This window comes from Pseudophryne corroboree, chromosome 2 (assembly GCF_028390025.1).
Source record: "Pseudophryne corroboree isolate aPseCor3 chromosome 2, aPseCor3.hap2, whole genome shotgun sequence".
Taxonomy (NCBI): Eukaryota; Metazoa; Chordata; class Amphibia; order Anura; family Myobatrachidae; genus Pseudophryne; species Pseudophryne corroboree.
Genome location: NC_086445.1, coordinates 283,536,877 through 283,564,838, shown reverse-complemented (window position 1 = coordinate 283,564,838; position 27,962 = coordinate 283,536,877). Strand labels below are relative to the sequence as shown.

The 27,962-nt window shown below is 46.0% G+C and overlaps 1 protein-coding gene across 2 annotated transcripts in view; it reads right to left on the bottom strand.

Annotated features, from left to right (window-relative positions):
• VWA8 (von Willebrand factor A domain containing 8) overlaps window positions 1–27,962 on the bottom strand; it is an 875,413-nt gene that overhangs the window by 207,866 nt on the left and 639,585 nt on the right. For both annotated transcript variants that reach the window (XM_063952874.1, XM_063952875.1), the window contains exon 37: window positions 23,003–23,084. In XM_063952874.1, coding sequence (XP_063808944.1) covers window positions 23,003–23,084 — 82 coding nt within the window. The remainder of the gene's footprint in view (window positions 1–23,002; window positions 23,085–27,962) is intronic.

The following is a 27,962-nucleotide window of genomic DNA, read 5'->3' as shown; positions in this document are numbered from 1 at the left end:
GAATACTGAATCTATGACCACTAAAGAAATGTATAAAGTAGCCATGATACAAGTATGACCCCCCTTCTGCTGTCATACTTGTATCATGGCTTATATTCTCTAACATATTTTCGCTCATGATCACATATTTATTAGTGAATTCACACAGGTTTTTGCAGATTTACAAATAATTTTTTAAGGCATATCTAATAAAATGTGTTATTTTATGATTGTTTCACTTAATATCAAAAATCTTTGTGTTACCTCAGACAAGAGTGCTCCCTACCGGGGTTATCTTTGTCTTCTCTGTAAGTCCCCTTTTTTTGATACATGTTTCCATACCCTTGGGAGCACCACTGACCGTCAAAATCTTTGTTACCAATAATACCAATCTGGTGTAGGTATACAATTGACCAATTAAGGGAAATAATATCCCAAGAGTGTCAGTTAATTCTGGGGTAACTATATATTGTACAGTTTTTTCCAGTGCGGCCTTCCTCAAACTCCTTCTTTTTTTGGTATTCTGATACCGGCATCCTGACTGTCAGGATCCCGTATCCAACACCCCAGGGGGCATCATGACGTAATAATACCTCATTCCTTCCCACTTCTTATGCGCTGCTGCAACTTACCAAGGGGGTAATTCAGAGTTGATCGCAGCAGCAAATTTGTTAGCAGTTGGGCAAAACCACGTGCACTGCAGGCGGGGCAGATATAACATGTGCCGAGAGAGTTAGATTTGGGTGTGATGTGTTCAAACTGAAAGATAAATTGCAGTGTAAAAATAAAGCAGCCAGTATTTACCCTGCACAGAAACAATATAACCCACCCAAATCTAACTCTCTCTGCACATGTTATATCTGCCACACCTGCAGTGCACGTGGTTTTGCCCAACTGCTAACAAATTTGCTGCTGCGATCAACTCTGAATTACCCCCCAAGTGCAGAAGTGGAGTCAGAGCTGCTCAGCCTGTGAAGAGGAGCCACCTCTTCACAAAATGAACAGAAAAAAAGATGTGAAAATGGAGCACAGTGTGGCATATTGTGTTCAGGGAAGGGGGAAATGCACCGTGTGGCATTTTATGTACTGGGGGGAGCATACTGTTTGGCATATTATGTACTGGTGAGGGGACTGTGTGGCATATTATGTACTGGGGGAGCACACTGTGTGGAATATAATAATAATAATAATAATAATAAGAATTTACTTACCGATAATTCTATTTCTCGTAGTCCGTAGTGGATGCTGGGAACTCCGTAAGGACCATGGGGAATAGCGGCTCCGCAGGAGACTGGGCACATCTAAAGAAAGCTTTAGGACTATCTGGTGTGCACTGGCTCCTCCCCCTATGACCCTCCTCCAAGCCTCAGTTAGGATACTGTGCCCGGACGAGCGTATACAATAAGGAAGGATTTTGAATCCCGGGTAAGACTCATACCAGCCACACCAATCACACCGTACAACTTGTGATATGAAACCCAGTTAACAGCATGATAACAGAGGAGCCTCTGAATAGATGGCTCACAACAAGAACCCGATTAGTTAACAATAACTATGTACAAGTATTGCAGACAATCCGCACTTGGGATGGGCGCCCAGCATCCACTACGGACTACGAGAAATAGAATTATCGGTAAGTAAATTCTTATTTTCTCTGACGTCCTAGTGGATGCTGGGAACTCCGTAAGGACCATGGGGATTATACCAAAGCTCCCAAACGGGCGGGAGAGTGCGGATGACTCTGCAGCACCGAATGAGAGAACTCCAGGTCCTCCTCAGCCAGGGTATCAAATTCGTAGAATTTTGCAAACGTGTTTGCCCCTGACCAAGTAGCTGCTCGGCAAAGTTGTAAAGCCGAGACCCCTCGGGCAGCCGCCCAAGATGAGCCCACCGTCCTTGTGGAATGGGCTTTTATTGATTTAGGCTGCGGTAATCCTACCGCAGAATGCGCCAGCTGAATAGTGCTACAAATCCAGCGCGCAATAGACTGCTTAGAAGCAGGAGCACCCAGCTTGTTGGGTGCCATCAGGATAAACAGCGAGTCAGTTTTCCTGACTCCAGCCGTCCTGGAAAAATAAAATTTTCAGGGCCCTGACTACGTCCAGCAACTTGGAATCCTCCAAGTCCCCAGTAGCCGCAGGCACCACAATAGGTTGGTTCAAGTGAAAACCTGAGACCACCTTCGGGAGAAACTGAGGACGAGTCCTCAACTCTGCCCTATCCATATAGAAAATCAGATAAGGCCTTTTACATGACAAAGCCGCCAATTCTGACCCACGCCTGGCCAAGGCCAAGGCCAACAGCATGACCACTTTCCACGCGAGATACTTTAGCTCCATGGTTTTAAGTGGCTCAACCAATGCGACTTTAGGAAATCCAACACCACGTTGAGATCCAAAAAGTGCCACAGGAGGCACAAAAGGAGGCTGAATATGTAGTACTCCTTTAACCAAAGTCTGAACTTCAGGCAGTGAAGCCAGTTCTTTCTGGAAGAAAATCGACAGAGCCGAAATCTGGACCTTGATGGACCCCAATTTGAGGCCCAAACGTCACCCCTGCTTGCAGGAAGTGCAGGAATCGACATAGTTGAAATTCCTCAGTCGGGGCCTTCATGGCCTCCCACCAAGCAACAAATTTTCGCCAAACGCGGCGATAATGTCTTGCGGTGACATCCTTCCTGGCTATGATCAGGGTAGGGATGACTTCCTTCGGAATACCCTTTTCCTTTAGGATCCGGTGTTCTACCGCCATGCCGTCAAACGCAGCCGCGGTAAGTCTTGGAACAGACAGGGTCCCTGCTGCAGCAGGTCTTGTCTGAGCGGCAGAGGCCAAGGGTCCTCTGCCAGCATCTCTTGAAGTTCCGGGTACCAAGCTCTTCATGGCCAATCCGGAACCCCGAGTATGGTTTTCACTCATCGCCTTCTTATTATTCTCAGTACCTTGGGTATGAGAGGTAGAGGAGGAGACACATAAACCGACTGGTACACCCACGGTGTCACTAGAGCGTCCCCAGCGATCGCCTGAGGGTCCCTTGACCTGGCGCAATATCTTTTCAACTTCTTGTTGAGGCGGGACGCCATCATGTCCACCCGTGGTCATTCCCAACGGTTTACCCGCATTTGGAAAACTTCTGGATGAAGTCCCCATTCTCCTGGGTGTAGGTCGCCCATCGGAGAATCCTTGTGGCTTCTGCCATCGCCATCCTGCTTCTTGTGCCGCCCTGTCTGTTTACATGGGCGACCGCCGTGATGTCGTCTGATTGGATCAGTACCGGCTGGTTCTGAAGCAGGGGCCTTGCTTGGCTAAGGGCATTGTAAATGGCCGTTAGCTGCAGAATATTTATGTGAAGCGAAATCTCCTTGGAAATTTCTTCCCTGTGTGACTGCACCCCAGCCCCGAAGGCTGGCATCCGTGGTCACCAGGACCCAGTCCTGTATTCCGAATCTGCGGCCCTCTAGTAGATGAGCCCTCTGCAGCCACCACAGCAGCGACACCCTGTTTCTTGCTGACAGGGTTATCCGCTGTTGTATCTGTAGATGGGACCCGGACCATTAGTCCCACTGGTCCCACTGGAACGTCCTTGCGTGGAGTCTTCCGAATGGAATTATGCTTCGTACGAAGCTACCATTTTTCCCAGGACTCGTGTGCATTGATGTACCGACACCTGTCCTGGTTTTAGGATGTCTCTGACTAGAGATGACAACTCCTCGGCTTTTTCCACTGGAAGAAACACTCTTTTCTGGTCTGCGTTCAGAAACATTCCCAGGAACAGAAGACGTGTCGTCGGGACCAGCTGTGACTTTGGAATATTGAGAATCCAGTCGTGCTGTTGTAGCACTTCCCGAGAGAGTGCTACCCCCACTACCAACTGTTCTTTGGACCTCGCTTTTATCAGGAGATCGTCCAAGTACGGGATAATAAAAACTTCCTTCTTGCGAAGGAGTATCATCACTTCGGCCCTTACCTAGGTAAAGACCTTCGGTGCCGTGGACAACTCCAACGGCCGCGTCTGGAACTGATAGTGACAGTCCTGTACCACATATCTGAGGTACTCCTGGTGAGGGGGGTAAATGGGGACATGCAGGTACGCATCCTTGATGTCCAGGGAGACCCTGTAATCCCCCTCGTCCAGGCTCGTAATAACCGCCCTGAGCGATTCCATCTTGAACTTGAATCTTCTGATATAAAAGTTCAAGTATTTTAATTTCAAGATGGGTCTCACCGAACCGTTGCGGTACCACAACCACTGTGGAATAGTAACCCCTTCCTTGCTGAAGGAGGGGCACCTTGACAATCACTTGTTGTGATTATAGTGTTGAATATCCACCAACACCGTCTCCCTGGCAGAGGGAGGTGCCGGTAAGGCAGATTTTAGGAAACGGCGGGGGCAAGAACGTCTCGAACTCCAGCCTGTACCCCTGAGATACTACTTGAAGGACCCAGGGATCCATGTGAGAGAGCCCACTGTCCGCTGAAATATCTGAGACGGGCCCCCACCGTACCCGGGTCCGCCTGAGCAGCCCCAGCACCATGCTGTGGACCTACCGGACGCAGGGAGGACTTCTGCTCTTGGGAACTAGCTGTGTGTTGCAGCTTTTTCCTCTACCTTTGCCTCTCGGCAGAAAGGATGAGCCTCTAGCCCTCTTGCTTTTCTGGGGCCGAAAGGACTGTACTTGATGATACGGTGCTTTCTTTTGTTGTGGGGTAGCCTGTGGCAAAAAAATCAATTTCCCAGCAGTAGCTGTGGAAACGAGGTCTGAAAAACTATCCCCAAACAGTTTTACCCCCTTATAGGGCAACTTCCATGTGCCGATTCGAGTCGGCATCGCCTGACCATTGCCAAGTCCATAACCCCCGTCTGGCGGCAATGGACCTAGCGCTTATTTTTGATGCCAGCCGGCAAATATCCCTCTGTGCATCACGCATGTATAAGACCACGTCTTTTATATGCTCTATTTTCAGCAAAATATTGTCCCTATCCATAGTTATTTTCCGACAGGGAATCTGACCACGCAGCGGGAGCACTGCACATCCATGCCGAAGCAACGGCTGGTCGCAATATAATGCCCTAGTGTGTGACCATATCTTATAGGGTAACCTCCTGCTTTCTATCAGCAGGTTCCTTCAGGGCGGCCAGACGGTAGTGCCACCTTTTCTGATAAGCGTGTAAGCGCTGTATCTACCCTATGGGGTGTTTCCCCGCGTGACCTATCCTCTGGCAGGAAAGGGTACGCTGCCCATAACCGTTGTAGAAATTATCAATTTCTTACCGGGGGAAGACCACTCTTCCTCACACACCTCATTTAATTTCTCAGATGCAGGAAAAACTACTAATAGTTTTCTCTCACCAAACACAATACCCTTTTATGTGGTACCTGGGGTATAATCATAAATGTGTAATACATTTTTCATTGCCTCAATCCTGTAACGGGTGGACCTATTTGGAGGGTACACCAGTCTCATCGATGTCGACACTGGAGTCAGTATCCGTGTCGACATCTGTGTCTGTTATCTGAGGTAGCGGGCGATTTTAGAGCCCCCCATGACATTTGAGACGCTGGAACAGGCACAAGCTGAGTAGCCGGCTGTTCCGTGTCGTCGACCTTTTATGTAAGGAGTTGACACTTTCACGTAATCCTTCCATAAGTTCAACCACACCGGTGTCGACCCCGCAGGGGGTGACAACATATTTACAGGCATTCGCTCCGCCTCCACCTCATTATCCTCCACATACCTGTCGACACAGCCGTACCGACACACAGCACACACACAGGGAATGCTCTGATAGAGGACAGGACCCCACAAAGCCCTTTGGGGAGACAGAGGGAGAGTATGCCAGCACACACCAGGGCGCTATATATCACAGGGATAGCACCTATAAAAAAGTGTTTTCCCTTATAGCTGCATATATATTGTATACTGCGCCTAAATTGTGCCCCCCCTCTCTTTTTAACCCTTTCTGTAGTGTATTAACTGCAGGGGAGAGCCAGGGAGCTTCCCTCCAACGGAGCTGTGAGGGAAAAATGGCGCCAGTGTGCTGAAGGAGATAGCTTTGCCCCTTTTTCGCTGACTTTTCTCCCGCATTTTTATGGATTCTGGCAGGGGTTAATGTACATCCATGTAGCCCTGGGGGTTATATGTGATGTATTTTTGCCAGCCAAGGTGTTAATATTGCTGCTCAGGGCGCCCCCCCCCAGCGCCCTGCACCCATCAGTGACCGCAGTGTGAGGTGTGCATGAGGAGCAATGGCGCACAGCTGCAGTGCTGTGCGCTACCTTGATGAAGACTGATGTCTTCTGCCGCCGATTTTCCGGACCTCTTCTTGCTTCTGGCTCTGTAAGGGGGCCGGCGGCGCGGCTCTGGGACCGGACTCCGAGGCTGGGCCTGTGTTCGATCCCTCTGGAGCTAATGGTGTCCAGTAGCCTAAGAAGCCCAATCCACTCTGCAAGCAGGTGAGTTCGCTTCTTCTCCCCTTAGTCCCTCGATGCAGTGAGCCTGTTGCCAGCAGGTCTCACTGAAAATAAAAAACCTAAAACTAACTTTTATCTAAGAAGCTCAGGAGAGCCCCTAGATTGCACCCTGCTCGGTCGGGCACAAAAATCTAACTGAGGCTTGGAGGAGGGTCATAGGGGGAGGAGCCAGTGCACACCAGATAGTCCTAAAGCTTTCTTTAGATGTGCCCAGTCTCCTGCGGAGCCGCTATTCCCCATGGTCCTTACGGAGTTCCCAGCATCCACTAGGACGTCAGAGAAAATAATGTAATAATAATCTATATATATATATATAAATAGAAAAGCCCTCACATTTCCTGACCGACTTCCCGATATGTTAGGAAGCTGACATAGGTATTCTTCAGGTGGTAAAATAGGAAAACTACGTAATTAGAATTTTAATAAACCTCCCCTAAGGGGATGAAACCCCGGTTGACATAATGACATTATTACCTATGCATGGCGTGAACGATAACGCACAAATGGACAATCGGATCAAATTTTGGATTGCACCTGCAGTGTGTAGAATTTAATAAACTACAAAAATGGTCCTGTCACTTTTTACCATATCTGCTCCGGGTGCTGCTCGGGTAACGGCAAGAACCATGGATTAATATTAACCTACATTAAGACAGCTCAAATTTACAGCTCTATAGATTTACCAAATTATTAACACTCATGTATATGTACAACCGAGAAAATCCGAAATTCCCGTGCAAAGAACGGGTAGAACAGTTGGGTGTACTACGATATACTGGCGCTCTAGATCCCAGCACCCAGCATACCGGCGCCGGGATCCCGACTGCCGGAATGCCGGCAGCGGGGCGAGAGTAAAAGAGCACCTTGCGGGCTCGCCAAGCTGCGGGCACGGTGTCACTATTTATTCTCCCTCCATGGGTCTCGGGATATCGAGTGCCTCCTGAACAGCTAGTACATAAAAATAGTACATAATAATGTACTGGGGGGTAGTACACTGTATGCAGGGCTGTTTCTAGACAATTTGGCTCCCAGTGCGAGATTTGAAAATGCGCCCCCCCCCCCTCCATTGCTATAAAAAAAATTGCGTGCCCCCCCCCCCCATATAGCCATAAAAAGAAAAAGCATGCTCGCGCCAAAGGCGCGCGCGCTCCCGACAAGGGTGTGTGGCCTGATTAAAATGGGCGTGGTCTCATTAAAGTGGGCGTGGACTCATCTGATATCATCACACCCACCACAGGGGAAAAAAATAAAAATAAAAAAGTCCCCTTTTTACACATTACAGCAGGCAAGTGTCCCCATATTACACAGCGCGGCAGACAGGTGTCCCCATTTACACAGCGCGGCAGACAGGTGTCCCCATTTTACACAGCGCGGCAGGCAGGTGTCCCCATTTTACAAAGCGCGGCAGGCAGGTGTCCCCATTTTACACAGTGCGGCAGGCAGGTATCCCCATTTTACACAGTACGGTAGTCAGATATCCCCATTTTACACAGTACGCAGGCAGGTGTCCCCATTTTACACAGTGCGGCAGGCAGGTATCCCCATTTTACACAGTACGGCAGGCAGATATCCCCATTTTACACAGTACGCAGGCAGATATCCCCATTTTACACAGTACGCAGGCAGGTGCCCCCATTTTACACAGTACGGCAGGCAGGTATCCCCATTTTACACAGTGCGGCGGGCAGGTATCCCCATTTTACACAGTACGGCAGGCAGATATCCCCATTTTACACAGTACGCAGGCAGGTGCCCCCATTTTACACAGTGCGGCAGGCAGGTGTCCCCATTTTACACAGTGCGGCAGGCAGGTATCCCCATTTTACACAGTGCGGCAGGCAGGTATCCCCATTTTACACAGCACGGCAGGCACGTGCCCCCATTTTACACAGCGCGGCAGGCAGATATCCCCATTTTACACAGTGCGGCAGGCAGGTATCCCCATTTTACACAGTGCGGCAGGCAGGTATCCCCATTTTACACAGTGCGGCAGGCAGGTATCCCCATTTTACACAGTGCGGCAGGCAGGTGTCAAGTGGGGGGGGGGGAAGGGGGAGAGAGAGAGAGATAGAGATAATACTTCCATCTTCTCGCTCTTCGAGTCCCGCCGCCTCACGTCCCTCGCACCGGCCGCCTCCTCCTTCCAGGCTTATCTCCTCTCCTCCCTCTCCCCAAGCGCTCCTGCTCGGGGGGCGGGGCTTCGTGGAAAGACGCGTTTGCGTCGTGACGTCACGACGCAAACGCGTAATTCCGCGAAACTCCGCCCCCCGAGCAGGAGCGCTCGGGAAGAGGGAGGAGAGGAGATAAGGAGTCACAAAGTGCCACGGCGGGCGCCCCGTGCGGTTGCACGGCTCGCCCGCCGCTAGAAACGGCACTGACTGTATGGCATATTGGGCCTAATTCTGAGTTGATCGCAGCAGCAATTTTGTTTGCAGTTAAGCAAAACCATGTACAGTGCAGGTGTGGCAGATATAACATGTGCAGAGAGAGATAGATTTGGGTGTGGTGTGTTCAATCTGCAATCTAAATTGCAGTGTAAAAATAAAGCAGCCAGTATTTACCCTGCACAGAAATAAAATAAACCCACCCAAATCTAACTCTCTCTGCACATGTTATATCTGCCTCCCCTGCAGTGCACATGGTTTTGCCCAACTGCTAACAAAATTCCTGCTGCGATCAACTCAGAATTACCCCAGAAGAAGAGTTGCGTGATGCTCATCAGGCTGGAAAAGGTTACAAAAGCATCTCTAAACAGTTTGGACTCCACCAATCAACTGACAGACTGTGTACAAATGGAGGAAATTCCAGACCATTATTATCCTCCCAAGGAGTGGTCGACCAACAAAGATCATGCCAAGAGCAATGCGTCTAACGGTTTACAAGGTCACAAATGAACCCAAGGTAACCTCTAAGCATCTGAAAGCCTTTCTCTGCTAATGTTAATGTCCATGAGTCCACCATCAGGACACTGAACAACAATGGTGTGCGCTAATGTTAATGTCCATGAGTCCACCATCTGGACACTGAACAACAATGGTGTGCATGGCAGGACTGCAAGGCGAAAGCTGCTGCTCTCCAAAAAGAACATTGCTGCCCATCTGCAGTTTGCTAAAGATCACCTGGGCAAGCCAGAAGGCTATTAGAACAATGTTTTGTGGACAGATGAGTCCAAAATTGTCACGCTCTGTGTAAGTTGGGGTTCCGACAACTGAGCTTTGGCTGAAGGGACAGCTGCCTTTGAAGGAAGTAGACAAGGTGGGTGAATGTAATTCCTCCTCATGGGGTGGAGGTCCAATAAGTGTTAAAGTTGGCAGGAGGGCATAAGGAAAGAAGGAGGACTCTGTAGGAGGATAACTGTAGTTTTAATGAGTAAAAAAATGTACACTGATACTTGAGGGATTGAAAGACACTGAATAAAAGAACTGAAGTCTATGGTTAATGACTTGAAGAATGAGGCTGAAGAACTCTGGTTTTGAAGAACTGAAAACTGTGGTTTGTGATTGGAAGATAAGGCTGAAGAACAATGGTTTTGAAAAACTGAAAGACTGTGGTTTGTGATTGGAAAGCGAGGCTTAAGAACACTGGTTTTGAAGAACTGAAAGACTGTGGTTTGTGATTGGAAGATGAGGCTGAAGAATGCTGGTTTTGAAGAACTGAAAGACGAGGCTGAAGAACTTTGACCTTGAAGAAATGAAGACTGTGGTTCGTGACTGAAAGACGAGGCTGAAGAAGTCTGACTTAGAAGAAATGAAGACTGTGGCTTGAGCTTGGAAGACGTATGCGGGAACCACAGTTTAGCACCCGAAGCTCCTCTACAACTATGGACCTCGTGAGCACTTCCACGAGTGATGACGAGCTTAAGCAACAGGACTGCAGCAGTGATAGTTAACGGATTGATGATAGCAACCAGGACCAGGGCACCAGGAGCAACCTGGGACACAGAGCTAGAGCACCTTTCACAAGAAAGTAACTTGAAGCACTGGCACTCTCCCTCTGAGCCAGCCCCCTTTTATAAGGGAAAACTAAACAGGATTGGCTGGACACAGAGTGGGAATTCCATTGGCAGATCTCAGGTCTCGAACATGGCCGCCCTCAGCACAGGGGACATTCTCAGCTGCAGCACACAGCTAGCCCAGCTCTGGCCTCTGACTTCTTGAGACTGTGTCACTGCCAGAGGGCCCTGCTGCAGCGACTCCCCGCCGCAGTGCCCGGCTCACCAGATCCGGCCTCTGGAAGCGGCACACGAGTCCTGAAGGACCCGCCGCAAACAGCTCCCTGCCACCACAGCCGCGCCAACCACCGGGACGGCAACCACCGGGAGACCCCGCCGGAGGTAAGGCTCCGGATACTGACAGAAATAGAGCTTTCTGGCTTAAATGAGAAGTGTTATGTTTGGAGAAAGGAGAATGCTGCATTCCAGCATTAAAACCTCATACTATCAGTGAAACACAGTGGTGGTGGTATCATGGTGTGACTCTATTTTGCTGACTCTGGCCCAGGACGACTTGCCATCACTGACGGGACAATCAATTCAGAATTGTACCAAAATATGCTAAAGGAAAATGTCAGGACATCTGTCCATAAGCTGCATCTCAAGAGAACATGGGTCATGCAGCAAGACAATGACCCAAAGCACACAAGCCATTCGACTAAAGAATGGTTAAAGAAGAATATATGTAAAGCTTTGGAATGGCCAAGTCAAAGTCCTGACCTTACTCCAATCAAAATGTTGTGGAAGGACCTGGAGCGAGCAGCTCATTGGAGGAAACACATCAATATAACAGAGTTGAAGCTGTTTTGTACTGAGGAATGGGGTAAAATTCCTCCAAGCTGATGTTCAGGACTAATCAACAATTACCGGAATTGTTTACATGCAGTTATTGCTGCCGGGGGGTCCTACCAGATACTGAAAGCAAAGGTTCACATACTTTTGCCACATACAGATATGTGATACTGGATCATTTTTCTCAATAAAAAAAATTAGCACGTCTAATTTTTTTTTTGTCTCATTTGTTTGATTTGCTTCTTTTTATTGTGTGAAAATCTGAAGTAGTTTTAGGCCACATTTCAGCACAAATATAGAAAATTCTGAAGGGTTCACAAACTTTCAAGCACCACTGTATATTCATTTTACTGAGCTTTTGTAAATACTACATCTATTTATTGGCTTACTGTGAACTTGTCATACAAAAGGAAATAGTGACAAGTTTACAAAATTCCTATTTTTCATTATGACATCTCTCCTATAAGATCTGACAAGAGCCTAATAGCTGCAGGGTGAAAACTGGAGGAAATACATTTATAAGAGACTGTCAAGAGTACTTGTCTCACTCCAGGGAAGATGATGTTCAGAAAAGATTTGGGTCACTGCAGGAAAAAGCAATTTGGTGCTATACTCACAGTTCATTAATTTGGGTTTATGGCAGAGTTCATTACTACGCAGGTTTCAAATCAGATCAGCACCTGTGTATATGTGTGTATGGGAAAGGTCAATAAACAGTTTAAAAGCACAACAATCCAAATACGTTCAGAGGAGCACAATTTATCTTGAGTTAAAAACGCAGAACTCTTTACATTTGCCATGTTAGGATGCAGGTGCTCCTCTAAAGTAGCAGTAGAGTTGGAGTGACAGCATAACAGACTTGCTTTTATATAGATTTTGGAAGACCTTCGGATGTCTGTAGTGGATTTGGACACAGCAGGGTATTTAGCATCCATTTTTCATATATGAAAATGTCAACTTTGCAATTTAGTGGTTCTTTAAAGCAGCAGCAATACATATAAAGATGAAGAGTGCTAAAAATGTAGTCATCACGTGGGAATGTAGAGATAGTCGGTATGAACTCTGCCCCCTCTCACCAATGAGTTCCAGAATAGCCCTCATTTACAGTCTCCAAACACTTCTGTTATTTATTTCCCATACGTACTTACTCATCGCGTACCAACTCATGATGAAAGAAAAGGCACTCCTGTCTATTAGCCAATAACAGCATCACAATATGAAACAACATCCACAACCAAAAATGTATAATAGCATAGAAGATGAAGAAGAAGAAGTGCTGAAGAGAGACAGATAAGTAAAGAGACAGGAGGAAAGAGAAGGAGAGAGAGAAAACATAGGCAGGATGAGGGCAGCATCTAGTAATTAATAGGACGACAGACCAGAGATATTCAACCTTTTTCAACTTGCGGCACAATGTAGAAGATGCTAAAATTGTGAAGACACATCATACGTTGTTTTAAGTGGAGATTTGGGGCCTCATTCAGATCTGATTGCAGCAGCAAAATTGTTAGCTAATGGACAAAACCATGTGCATTGCAGGGGAAGGGGGCAGATATATGCAGAGAGAGTTAGATTTGGGTGGGGTGTGTTCAAACTGAAATCTAAATTGCAGTGGAAAAATAAAATTTACCCTGCACAGAAACAAAATAAACAAAATAAATCTAACTCTCACTGCAAATGTTATATCTGCCCCCCCCCCCCCCCCCGCAGTGCACATGGTTTGCCCACTAGCTAACAAATTTGCTGCTGCGATGAGATCTGAATTACCCCCTTTATCCCTACTGTGCCTTTTATCATTATTGCATGCCACTTGTGGTGCCCTTTAGATCACCTTATGCCACTTTGTAGTGCCCCCTAGAACACCTTATGCCGCACAGTAGTGTCCTTTAGATCAAGTTATGCCACTTTGCAATGTCCCTTAGATCACATTATTTTTTATATATATATATATATATATATATATATATATATATATATATAAAAACATAGAAACATAGAATTTGACGGCAGATAAGAACCACTTGGCCCATCTAGTCTGCCCATTTTTTTTATCCTTTAGGTAATCGCAACCCTTTTTGAACCTTAATTCTTTGTAAGGATATTCATATGCCTATCTCAAGAATGTTTAAATTGCTCTACAGTCTTAGCCTCTACCACCTCTGATGGGAGGCTATTCCACTTATCCACTACCCTTTCTGTGAAATAATTTTTCCTTAAATTTCCCCTGAACCTGCCTCCCTCCAGTTTCAGTGTATGTCCTCGAGTTCTAATACTTCTCTTCCTTTGAAGAATGTTTCCCTCCTGAACTTTGTTAAAACCTTTGGTATATTTGAAAGTTTCTATCATGTCTCCCCTTTCCCTTCTCTCCTCCATACTATACATGTTAAGATCTTTTAGCCTTTCCGGGTAAGTTTTGTGATGTAGGCCATGCACCATTTTAGTTGCCCTTCTTTGTACACTCTCTAATGTATTTATATCCTTCTGGAAATATGGTCTCCAGAACTGGACACAGTATTCCAGATGAGGCCGCACCAATGACCTATACAGTGGCATTATTACTTCTCTTTTCCTGCTACTGATTCCTCTCCCTATGCAACCAAGCATCTGACTTGCCTTTCTCATTGCTTTGTTGCATTGCTTTCCTGCCTTTAAGTCACTTGAAATAGTGACTCCTAAATCCCTTTCCTCCTCAGTAGTTTCCATTATAGTACCCTTGATACTATATTTAGCCTTTGGGTTTTTGAGACCCAAGTGCATGATTTCGCATTTTTTAGCATTAAACTGTAGTTGCCATGTTCTTGACCATTTTTCAAGCCTAGCTAGGTCATCAATCATTTGTTTTACCCCTCCTGGTGTGTCTACCCTGTTGCATATCTTTGTATCATCTGCAAAAAGGCATACTTTCCCTTCAACACCATTTGCAATGTCACCAACAAAGATATTAAAGAGAACTGGTCCGAGTACAGATCCCTGGGGGTACTCCACTGGTAACATTTCCCTCCATAGATTGCACTCCATTTACTACAACTGTCTGTTTCCTATCCTGCAACCAGGTTCTTATACATTTAACTATTTTATAATCCACCCCCACACTTTCAAGTTTATTTAGCAGTCTGCGATGTGGGACAGTGTCAAATGCCTTACTAAAGTCTAGATATGCTACATCTACAGCTCCCCCTTGATCTATTATTTTCATCACAGAGTCAAAAAAGTCAATAAGATTTGTTTGGCATGATCTCCCACCAGTAAATCCATGCTGTTTTGGATCCTGTAAGTTGTTTGATTTAAGATATTCCACAACTCTTTCTTTTAGTAGTTTTTCCATTACATATATATATATATATATATATATATATATAAAATCTTTGGTTAACTCTTATTAACCGTGGTCACAGGCCTTTTCATGCACCCCTGTGTAATCTCACTTGTTCTAAACCTGTGTCAGCTGCTCCTTAGTAATTTATCAGCCAGTGTCAGGTGACTAGTGTAGCTTTAAAAGCCATAAGATGCATGGCAGATACACATACATACAGTTGCCAGGTTTAATTTTTGAGACTTTGTGATAGTGTAGGACCCGCATCAAGGTGGGGTACCTTGGCGAGCGGTATGCAGGCTTCCGTGCATTGGCCAATTCTCTAACTAAACCCGAATCATTTATTTATTGATGTTGTGAGGATAAGTGAGCTTGCTATGGTGAGTGCTGAACTTTCTGTTTGTATATATATATATATATATATATATATAAAACCACACAGTCAAAACATTAAAACCACCTGCTGAATATTGTGTGGGCCCTCTCTTGCTGTAAAAACAGCTCTGACCCATCGAGTCATGGACTCCACAAGTCCTCTGGAGGTGTCCTGTGGTATCTGGCACCAAGACATTAGCAGCAGATCCTTTAAGTCCTGTAAGTTTTGAGGTGTGGCCGCTATGGTATAGACTTGTTTTTCCAGCACATCCCACATATGTTCGATTCGAGTGAGATCTTGGGAATTTGAAGGCCAAGTCAACACCCTAAATTCTTTATCCTGTTGCTTAAACCATTCCTAAAAAATATTTGCAGTTTGGCAGGGTGCATTATCCTGCTGAAAGCCATCAGGAAATACTGTTACCAAGAAAGGGTGTACTTGGAATGCAAAAATGTTTAGGTACAGTAGGTGGTACAGTATGTGTCAAAGTTACATCCACATGAATGCCAGGACCCAATGTTTCCCAGCTGAACATTGCTCACAGCATCACACTGCCTCCGCTGGCATATAGTTCCTTCTTTACATAATGCATCCAGGGGCCACCTCTGCCCTAGGTAAACGACACAGCCAGCCACATGATGAAAAAGAAAATGTGCTTCATCAGGCCAGACCATTTTGTTGCATTGCTCCATTTCTGATACTCATGTGCCTATTGTAAGCACTTTTGGTGGTGGATAAGGGTCAGCATAGGCTACGCAGCCCCATATGCAGCAAACTGCGATGCACTGTGTGTTCTGACACCTCTCTATCATAGCCAGCATTAACGTCTACAGCAATTTGTGTAACAGTAGCTCTCATGTGGAATAGGACAAGATAGCTAGTCTTCGCTCCCCACGCACACCTACTGTATGAGCCTTGGGCGACCATGACTATGGTAGGTACTAATCACTGCTTACTGGGAACACCCCACAAGACCTGCCGTTTTGGAGATGCTCTGACCCTGTCATCAAGGCATTAACAATTTGGCCCTTGTCAAAGTCGCTCAGATCTTTAGGCTTACCCATATTTCCTGCATCCTGCATCAACTTCAAGGTCTGACTGTTCATCTGTTGCCTAATACATCCCCGTCTCTTCTCTTGTCAGTGGTTTCACTTAACCTGTCAGTGGTTTTAGTGTTATGGTGATGGATGTAGATCATCCCTCTGACAGTATATATACATCATTTAGATTGTACAGTTTAAAGATGTAACATAGCATAATAACAGGACACACAATGTCTGTGTCACCAATACCCAAACGTTTCCAACAATCTGCATCCAAGCTAACGTCTTATAAGGGCATTGATGCAGGAAATAGGAAAATACGCAATGCAATAGATGGGGTCACTAAGGATAAAAGTATTTTTCTAGGGAAACAAATCAGGGTCCAGTTCTTAAAATAAAGGTAAAGCCAAAAATAAGAATTTACTTACCGATAATTCTATTTCTCGGAGTCCGTAGTGGATGCTGGGGTTCCTGAAAGGACCATGGGGAATAGCGGCTCCGCAGGAGACAGGGCACAAAAGTAAAGCTTTTACAGGTCAGGTGGTGTGTACTGGCTCCTCCCCCTATGACCCTCCTCCAGACTCCAGTTAGGTACTGTGCCCGGACGAGCGTACACAATAAGGGAGGATTTTGAATCCCGGGTAAGACTCATACCAGCCACACCAATCACACCGTACAACTTGTGATCTAAACCCAGTTAACAGTATGATAACAGAGGAGCCTCTGAAAGATGGCTTCCTAAACAATAACCCGAATTAGTTAACAATAACTATGTACAAGTATTGCAGATAATCCGCACTTGGGATGGGCGCCCAGCATCCACTACGGACTCCGAGAAATAGAATTATCGGTAAGTAAATTCTTATTTTCTCTATCGTCCTAAGTGGATGCTGGGGTTCCTGAAAGGACCATGGGGATTATACCAAAGCTCCCAAACGGGCGGGAGAGTGCGGATGACTCTGCAGCACCGAATGAGAGAACTCCAGGTCCTCCTTTGCCAGGGTATCAAATTTGTAAAAATTTACAAACGTGTTCTCCCCTGACCACGTAGCTGCTCGGCAGAGTTGTAATGCCGAGACCCCTCGGGCAGCCGCCCAAGATGAGCCCACCTTCCTTGCGGAATGGGCCTTAACAGATTTAGGCTGTGGCAGGCCTGCCACAGAATGTACAAGTTGAATTTTGTTACAAATCCAACGAGCAATCGACTGCTTAGAAGCAGGTGCACCCAACTTGTTGGGTGCATACAGTATAAACAGCGAGTCAGATTTTCTGACTCCAGCCGTCCTTTAAATGTATATTTTTAAGGCTCTGACAACGTCCAACAACTTGGAGTCCTTCAAGTCGTCTGTAGCCGCAGGCACTACAATAGGCTGGTTCAGGTGAAACGCTGATACCACCTTAGGGAGAAAATGCGGACGCGTCCGCAGCTCTGCCCTATGTCGAATGGAAAATTAAATAAGGGCTTTTATAAAACAAAGCCGCCAGTTCAGATACTCTCCCGGCCGAAGCCAGGGCCAGTAACATAGTCACTTTCCATGTGAGATATTTCAAATCCACATTCTTTAGTGGTTCAAACCAATTGGATTTGAGGAAATCTAAAACTACATTTAGATCCCACGGTGCCACCTTAGGCACCACAGGAGGCTGTATATGCAGTACTCCTTTGATAAAAATCTGGACCTCAGGGACTGAGGCCAATTCTTTTTGGAAGAATATTGATAGGGCCGAAATTTGAACCTTAATAGATCCCAATTTGAGACCCATAGACAATCCTGATTGCAGGAAATGTAGGAAAACGACCCAGTTGAAATTCCTCCATCGGAGCACTCCGCTGCTCGCACCACGCAACATATTTTCGCCAAATACGGCGATAATGCTTCGCGGTGACTTCCTTCCTTGCCTTTATCAAGGTAGGAATGACTTCTTCTGGAATGCCTTTTCCTTTTAGGATCTGGCATTCAAACGCCATGCCGTCAAACGCAGCCGCGGTAAGTCTTGAAAAAGACAAGGACCCTGCTGAAGCAGGTCCCTTCTCAGAAGTAGAGGCCATGGATCGTCCGTGACCATCTCTTGAAGTTCCGGGTACCAAGTCCTTCTTGGCCAATCCGGAGCCACTAGTCTTACTCCTCTTTGCCGTATAATCCTCAATACCTTTGGTATGAGAGGCAGAGGAGGAAACACATATACGGACTGGTACACCCAAAGTGTTACCAACGCGTCCACAGCTATTGCCTGCGGATCTCTTGACCTGGCGCAATAACTGTCCAGTGTCTTGTTGAGGCAAGACGCCATCATGTCCACCATTGGTTTTACCCAACGGTTTAATAGCATGTGGAAAACTTCTGGATGAAGTACCCACTCTCCCGGGTGAAGGTCGTGTCTGCTGAGGAAGTCTGCTTCCCAGTTGTCCACGCCCGGGATGAATACTGCTGACAGTGCTATCACGTGATTCTCCGCCCAGCGAAGGATCCTGGCAGCCTCTGCCATTCTGTTTCTTGTGCCGCCCTGTCTGTTTACATGGGCGACTGCCGTGATGTTGTCCGACTGGATCAACACCGGTCTTCCTTGAAGCAGAGGTTCCGCCTGGCTTAGAGCATTGTAGATTGCTCTTAGTTCCAGAATGCTTATGTGAAGAGACTTTTTCAGGCTCGACCACACTCCCTGGAAATTTCTTCCCTGTGTGACTGCTCCCCAGCCTCTCAGGCTGGCATCCGTGGTCACCAGGATCCAATCCTGCATGCCGAATCTGCGGCCCTCCAATAGATGAGCCTCCTGCAACCACCACAGAAGGGATACCCTTGTCCTCGGCGACAGGGTTATCCGCAGGTGCATCTGAAGATGCGACCCTGACCATTTGTCCAACAGATCCCTTTGCATGGAATCTGCCGAAAGGGATTGCTTCGTAAGAAGCTACCATTTTTTCCCAGGACTCTTGTGCATTGATGTACAGACACCTTTCCTGGTTTTAGGAGGTTCCTGACCAGGTCAGATAACTCCTTGGCTTTTTCTTCGGGAAGAAAAACCTTTTTCTGAACTGTGTCCAGAATCATCCCCAGGAACATCAGACGAGTTGTCGGCATTAATTGGGATTTTGGAATATTCAGAATCCATCCGTGCTGCTTTAGCACCTCTTGAGATAGTGCTAAACCCATCTCTAGCTGTTCTCTGGACCTTGTCCTTATTAGGAGATCGTCCAAGTATGGGATAATTAATACGCCTTTTCTTCGAAGAAGAAATATTATCTCGGCCATTACCTTTGTAAAGACCCGAGGTGCCGTGGACAAACCAAACGGCAGCGTCTGAAACTGATAGTGACAGTTTTGTACAACGAACCTGAGGTACCCCTGGTGTGAGGGGTAATTGGAACGTGGAGATACGCATCCTTGATGTCCAAGGATACCATAAAGTCCCCTTCTTCCAGGTTCGCTATCACTGCTCTGAGTGACTCCATCTTGAACTTGAACTTCTTTATGTACAGGTTCAAGGACTTCAGATTTAGAATAGGCCGTACCGAGCCATCCGGCTTCGGTACCACAAAAAGAGTGGAATAATACCCCTTCCCTTGTTGTAGAAGAGGTACCTTGACTATCACCTGCTGAGAATACAGCTTGTGAATGGCTTCCAAAACCGTCTCCCTTTCTGAGGGGGACGTTGGTAAAGCCGACTTCAGGAAACGGCGAGGTGGCTCTGTCTCTAATTTCAACCTGTACCCCTGAGATATTATCTGCAGGATCCAGGGATTTACCTGCGAGTGAGCCCACTGCGCGCTGTAATTTTTGAGACGACCGCCTACCGCCCCCAAGTCCGCTTGCGAAGCCCCAGCGTCATGCTGAGGCTTTTGTAGAAGCCGGGGAGGGCTTCTGTTCCTGGGAAGGAGCTGCCTGTTGCTGTCTCTTCCCTCGTCCTCTGCCTCGTGGCAGATATGAATAGCCCTTTGCTCTCTTATTTTTAAAGGAACGAAAAGGCTGCGGTTGAAAAGTCGGTGCCTTTTTCTGTTGGGGAGTGACTTGAGGTAGAAAGGTGGATTTCCCGGCCGTAGCCGTGGCCACCAAATCCGATAGACCGACCCCAAATAACTCCTCTACGCATCGCCTGTCCACTGTCGTGTCCATAAAGCTCTTCTGGCCGAAATGGACATAGCACTTACCCGTGATGCCAGTGTGCAGATATCTCTCTGTGCATCACGCATATAAAGAAATGCATCCTTTATTTGTTCTAACGACAGTAAAATATTGTCCCCGTCCAGGGTATCAATATTTTCGATCAGGGACTCTGACCAAACTACCCCAGCACTGCACATCCAGGCAGTCGCAATAGCTGGTCGTAGTATAACACCTGCATGTGTGTATATACCTTTTTGGATATTTTCCATCCTCCTATCTGATGGATCTTTAAGTGCGGCCGTCTCAGGAGAGGGTAACGCCACTTGTTTTGATAAGCGTGTTAGCGCTTTGTCCACCCTAGGAGGTGTTTCCCAGCGCTCCCTAACCTCTGGCGGGAAAGGGTATAAAGCCAATAACTTCTTTGAAATTAGCAGTTTTTTATCGGGGCACCCCACGCTTCATCACACACGTCATTTAATTCTTCTGATTCGGTAAAAACTACTGGTAGTTTTTTCACACCCCACATAATACCCTGTTTAGTGGTACCTGTAGTATCAGCTAAATGTAACATCTCCTTTATTGCCAAAATCATATAACGTGTGGCCCTACTGGAAAATACGGTTGATTCGTCACCTTCACCACCGGAATCAGTGCCTGTGTCTGGGTCTGTGTCGACCGACTGAGGCAAGGGGCGTTTTACAGCCCCTGACGGTGTTTGAGGCGCCTGGACAGGCACTAATTGAGTGTCCGGCCGCCTCATGTCGGCAAACGACTGCTTAAGCGAGTTGACGCTATCCCGTAATTCCACAAATAAAGGCATCCATTCTGGTGTCGACCCCCTAGGAGGTGACATCCTCATATTTGGCAATTGCTCCGCCTCCACACCAATAACGTCCTCATACATGTCGACACACACGTACCGACACACAGCAGACACACAGGGAATGCTCTATACGAAGACAGGACCCACTAGCCCTTTGGGGAGACAGAGGGAGAGTCTGCCAGCACACACCAAAAAGCGCTATATATGACAGGGATAGCCTTATGATTAAGTGCTCCCTTATAGCTGCTTTTATATTGATATATTGCCATTTATTTTGCCCCCCCTCTCTGTTATACCCTGTTTCTGTAGTGCAGTGCAGGGGAGAGACCTGGGAGCCTTCCTGACCAGCGGATCTGTGACAGAAAATGGCGCCGTGTGCTGAGGAGATAGGCCCCGCCCCTTTTCCGGCGGGCTCGTCTCCCGCTATTTAGTACATTTAGGCAGGGGTAAATATCTCCATATAGCCTCTGGGGCTATATGTGAGGTATTTTTAGCCTTTTTAAAGGTTTTCATTTGCCTCCCAGGGCGCCCCCCTCCCAGCGCCCTGCACCCTCAGTGACTGCCGTGTGAAGTGTGCTGAGAGGAAAATGGCGCACAGCTGCAGTGCTGTGCGCTACCTTAAGAAGACTGCAGGAGTCTTCAGCCGCCGATTCTGGACCTCTTCTTGCTTCAGCATCTGTGAGGGGGCCGGCGGCGTGGCTCCGGTGACCATCCAGGCTGTACCTGTGATCGTCCCTCTGGAGCTTCATGTCCAGTAGCCAAGAAGCCAATCCATCCTGCACGCAGGTGAGTTCACTTCTTCTCCCCTCTGTCCCTCGTTGCAGTGATCCTGTTGCCAGCAGGAATCACTGTAAAATAAAAAAAACCTAAGCTAAACTCTCTAAGCAGCTCTTTATGAGAGCCACCTAGAATTGCACCCTTCTCGGCCGGGCACAAAAATCTAACTGGAGTCTGGAGGAGGGTCATAGGGGGAGGAGCCAGTACACACCACCTGACCTGTAAAAGCTTTACTTTTGTGCCCTGTCTCCTGCGGAGCCGCTATTCCCCATGGTCCTTTCAGGAACCCCAGCATCCACTTAGGACGATAGAGAAACAGGGATTCAGTGCACATCTCCCCAGACAGAACCTGCATGAGGAAGCACTGTATCACTGCGCATTTCCCCCCAATTTTGCAGTGGGACTTGGTGATGTAGTGTTCCATCTCTGGTTACACTGATGAACCACTGAAGGATAGCTGTATGAAAATAGTATAGTTGAAAATAAGCACAGCGACTTACGGAGTAAAAATATTTGACCAAACCAATTTGTGCAGCAGGTAGGTCAGAGAAAGTTACAGTTGGAAAGTGTCCAAGTTTAGGCCCTCACTGAGCTTCAGCTTGCTGTGATCGCATGCTGGGGGCCGCCCAGCACAGGGCAAGGCTATCCAGCATGCAAATACCTAGCAGCGATGCGTCTGGAATGCAATTGTGATCGCATCACTGATTTGTGTATGCCCCCTGCCTCCGCAGCCAGGCGCGGAGTGGCTATTTTCCGGGTCGCAGCGGCCACCCCAAGCCTGCCCCCGTTTTTGTCGACATGCCCACCCAATGGCACGTCATCACCCCCGCAACCCTGTCGCCGCCCCACGAATGCCTCTGCCTGTCAATCAGGCAGAGGCATTCGCATAACTGAGATGCGATAGCATTTCCCTGCCCGCGCAGAGCGGGTCTTGCGCATGCGCACTACGGAGGTTAGCGGGGAGATGCGATCACATCTCAGTCACGACTGCTACTGAATACCCCCCTTAATGATAAATTTCAGTGTAAAAACAAAGCTGCCCAGTATTTGTTCGCTACATGCAGGAGCAGCAAGTATTTTCCCTACATGCAAAAATAAATAAATAATTAAAAGCATTTGTACCCCTTCCATTGCAAAATGCTATGTTCTAGGGGCAAGTTGCTCCTTTTTTATTAGTTGCTTGTAACTTTGAGCCGTGCCCTTAATGTTACATCATAATCTTAGTCATTTCTGTACAATGTATATACATGCTGGTAGACTGTCGACAGCAAATGCACCAGAAATTATATCCAAGGTGCTGCACTAGAAAACACTTGAATTAGAAGCAATCCTTACCTGGGAACTGGAATATATTTCAGTTTCTTTGAATTAAGATCTGTAACTTCTAAATATGCAGATGAATATGGGTGAGTTGCATCTACAATTAAAAAAAAGAAATAAATGTCACTGAAATAAATTCTGTACCTCAATATTGCAGATGATTGCAAATAAGTTTTGCAGTGTTGCTATGAAAATGATAAACAAGTAAACAATAAGAGAAGGCTAAGCTGACATGCGGAAACTGTTTACGAAGGGGCTACTTCTGACTAACAGATAAAGTCCTATATTGTGTAATGGGAAATTTGCATGGTATGAGTTGGGAAGCATGACAAAAGCACACTGTATATAATTTCTGGCATTCTTTCATCCTTGTTGACGTAAATTGATTTATTTATAGGCTATAATAGCTGTCACTAGACTATGAATGACCTCTCTCATCAAGAAAAAAGGAAAATTCACAGACCAGACAAAACATTTTAATAAAACAGAATACCGTACTTTAAAAATTTCAGATTCATAAATTGTAGCTCGAAACAAAGTGTTTAGCCATGATGCTCCCAAACTGTACTGCTGAGAGTTGTGCAATTTCCAGCATACCCTATCTTCTGCAGTATGCATAAGACTGAACAGCGCTTAAACATCTGTGAACTAATTTTAAATATTACATATTTTAAAAGTGGTTTTGGCAGCTCTGAGGCACCAATGATGTGGGTGGCACTTATGCTGGTACTCGGATAGGACAAATGAATGCGTTGTACGCTGATGATGTCAGTGATGGCTCATATGGATGCAGAAATGGGCGATTAAGTCAGTGAAACACCGATGGGTGGGTGGCTCGGTTGTTAAGGCCCACATCCACTAGTGCAATATGGCCTGTTTTTAAGCGATAGAGACGAATTGCTGAGACAGATTGCATGAAAAGTGTCACATTGCATGTCCTTTTCGTGCGATTGTGATGCGAGGCGCACTCCCGTGTATCTCCCATCGCAATCGCAGATCACACGTGCTACACGTTATATGTATCTAAATCACACAGAAATAGGTTTAATAACGTTAGATTGCATGAGATGAATCACATGTAAAAAATACACTCAAGTAGCAAATCGCAATTGCAGGGCTCCCGGGAAGCTCCCAGCCAGATTGCAGGAAAATGGATCCAACTCATTGCTGAGATAAAACTCCCTAGTGGATGGGGCCTTTAGTAGGACTAGCAAAGATGGTAGCATTCGCCACGACAGATACACTTTTAGTTTTAAGCTGAAGAATGTGGTACCAGAGGCACAGCGTGTGAAGATGAAATTGATGATAGATGTGATAGACAATAGAGACAAGAGAAAGAGGATACCCAGATCTAATGTGCTAGGCCAAGTGGCAAAGCAGCAAGAGCAACTATTAGAAGACAAAGGGGGTCATTCCGAGTTGATCGCTAGCTGTCGTTGTTCACAGCGCAGCGATCAGGTTAAAAATCGGCACTTTCACAAAAGCCGATGCAGTTTCACACAAGGTATAGCGACGCTTTTCAGTCGCACTGCTGGCCGCAGAGTGATTGACAGGAATGGGGCGTTTCTGGGAGGTAACTGACTGTTTTCCGGGAGTGTGCTGAAAAACGTAGGCGTGTCAGATACAAACGTAGGCGTGCCTGGGGAAACGGGGGAGTGGCTGGCTGAACGCAGGGCGTGTTTGTGACGTCAAAACAGGAACTAAACAGTCTGAAGTGATCGCTAGCTAGGAGTAAGTCTCGAGCTACTCTGAAACTGAACAATCTTTTTTTGTAGCAGATCTGCGATCCTTTCGTTCGCACTTCTGCTAAGCTAAGATACACTCCCAGAGGGCGGCGGCTTAGCGTTTGCACTGCTGATAAAAGCAGCTAGCGAGCGAACAACTCGAAATGAGGGCCAATAATATGAAGTGGATAAAGGACCACATGGAAAGAAGGCTATCTTGATTTACAATACTGTTCAGAAAGTGAAATCTATCGCTTCACAGATGGGGCTGGACAATTTCCGAACATGTGCTACCATATTATGAAAAGAAAAAACATATCTGTTCATATGAGAAATGTGGCGCAACAGATGAAAAAGTACTGTATGTTGCCAATATCATCAACCAGAAAAAAAAATCTGAATTGCAAATTATTAATATGGATGAAGGATTGTCAACAAAAAAGGTGAAAACAAAGTCTTAATAGCAACCAGATAAAATGAAAAATATACGTTATGGTAAGAACTTACCGTTGATAACGGAATTTCTCATATGTCCACAGGTATCCACAGGATAACATTGGGATATGCCGGAGCGACAGCGGAAATGGCACCAAATAGTCACAAGCTTTCTGGCCTCCCAGGATGCATCGGGGCTCCTCCATATAATCCCGCCCACCGACTCAGTCAAATCAGTTGTTTTCACAGCAATTTAGGCAGGAGCATCATGTAGAACCCTATTCAGGCGATAAGAACACACATGCACACCCTTCCATACAAGAGGGAAGAGGTTTAGTGATTGTAAAGATCCTCAAATCAGGTGCGTCAGTGTGGGATCCCTGTGTATACCTGTGGACATAGGAGAAATTCCATTATCAACGGTAAGTTCTTACCATAACGTATATTTCTCCGGCTGGGTCCACAGGTTATCCACAGGATAAAAAGTGTTTAACCAAGGTTAAATTCAGGCACAAAAATGGGCTGGTGTTCTAATTTAGCTGCTGCTATAAAAACAGGATTAGTCAATCCTGTATACTGGCTGAGAACAACAAACAAAGAAAAGGATAGCAGCGCTTAGAAATTAAATTAAATATGAGAATTTATATAAAGGAATTTCTTAAAAAAGCATGTGGAGATGAATGGATTGAAAGGTAAAAAAACAATTGATTTAATAAAACAATTAGCAATACATGCAATATACTGTACTATACTTACCTTGCCATGATTAGAATTATAATAATTATGTTGATATCCAAAAATCCAATCTATGGACAAATAAATTGCTATCAGCTATGGTATTGATAGGCTGTATTTAAGCGATCATGTGCCCCGATAGAATGTATTTTTTATTAGCAACAGCACAATTATGCGCTCCAAATACCAGGAAATAAGACACCGATGCGTGTCAAAGGAGGCGGGTCATGTGACTAGGTCATCTGATCTGATAGAGGGACCCGCTTCCCCCGTTACCAAGTTACGGCTCCGTTGTAAGTCCGGATTACAGAAGCGCTATGAGCGCTAGTGTGCCGTCTCTGTTTTAACACTCGGCACAGCGATATTACAACTTAGTAATTCCTCATTTTTGCTCAGTTTGCGGTGCGGGTCATAGTGAAAGAAATCACGTGACCGCTCCGTGACTAACCGGTCTTTGTGTATTACGTCCCTTTATAAGGCTCAACAGAGGTTGTCTCTAGAATAAGCAATGACATAAGTTCTGTATTATGTTGCTAAGCAACAGTGCTACTTGACCTGGAACTGATTCTGATCCCATAGATAGAGTCACATGATCGCTTAGTTTTGATCTAACCCGGAAGTAATTTGTAAAATGTCCCTCTTTTTAACATTAAATAACACTTAAAATTCGATATATTTGTGATGAATCTGTATTTTATTTGAATTAGTGTAGTTTATATTTATGTATATATATATGTTTTGTGGAGAAAACAAGCTAATTAAGTTGAATGGATTGAACAGGTGCGGGCTGATTAGCAGCCATTAAGGGTATAAATATGAAGCCTTTGTAACTGCCAGATCACCTTTGAAAAAGCTGCAGGTTCTGCAGCGAAACGCGTCAGTTGTTATTCCAGATTGCCCACCATCTACTTGGACGCTGCTCTTGTTGTATCCGGACCTTTATTGGACGTCTACAGTTTTGTGCAGACGCAATTGATGATAACTACTGCCAGTCGGCACCACTGTCCATCCACTCAGCATTGAGGACACCGCAAACCTGGTGAGGATTCAGGTCCCCAGCGACTTTACCTACACAAAAGGGACTTCTTCTATGGGATTCCTTCCTCCAGCAGCTATCACAGTGGTAATGTTAATATAGGACTGTGCCATCAGCCCTCCATTAATCCATCTGCACATATTCAACTTACAGTCCAACAACAAGTAAGGAACGGACATCACTATTACAGCAGCCTCGTGGTGGTTCTGGTTGTTTTAATTTTTTAATCAATGAGCATCAATTACAGTATATTGCATGTATTGCTAATTGTTTTATTAAATCAATTGTTTTTTTACCTTTCAATCCATTCATCTCCACATGCTTTTTTAAGAAATTCCTTTATATAAATTCACTCATATTTAATTTCATTTCTAAGCGCTGCTATCCATTTCTTTGTTTGTTGTTCTTATCCACAGGATAACATTGGGATTCCCAAAGCCATTTTTAGTGGTGGGGACGCTCCTGATTAGACAGGAGAACCTTTCGCCCGAATTCCGCGTCATGAGAGGCAAAAGTATCCAAGGCATAATGTCTAATGAAAGTGTTAATGGAAGACCATGTGGCTGTCTTACAAATCTGTTCTGCTGAAGCACCATGTTGTGCTGCCCATGAAGGACCTACCTTACGTGTAGAGTGCGCAGAGACATTAGCCGGAGCAGGGAGATCAGCACGAGAATATGCTTCTGAAATTATCATTCGGAGCCATCTTGCCAGCGTCTGTTTACTAGCAGGCCATCCTCTTTTGTGAAATCCGTAGAGAATGAAGAGAGAATCTATCTTTCTGATGGCACTAGTACGATCTACGTAGATTCTTAACGCACGGACTACGTCCAGCGGCGCTTCTCCCGCAGAAAGTCCTGATACCTGAAAAGCCGGGACTACAATCTCTTCGTTAAGGTGAAACTTTGAGACCACCTTCGGAAGATATCCAGATCTAGTTCTGAGAACTGCTTTATCTGGATAAAAGATCAGAAAAGGAGAATGACAAGACAGAGCTCCTAAATCTGATACTCTTCTAGCCGACGCCATCGTCAGTAGAAAGAGA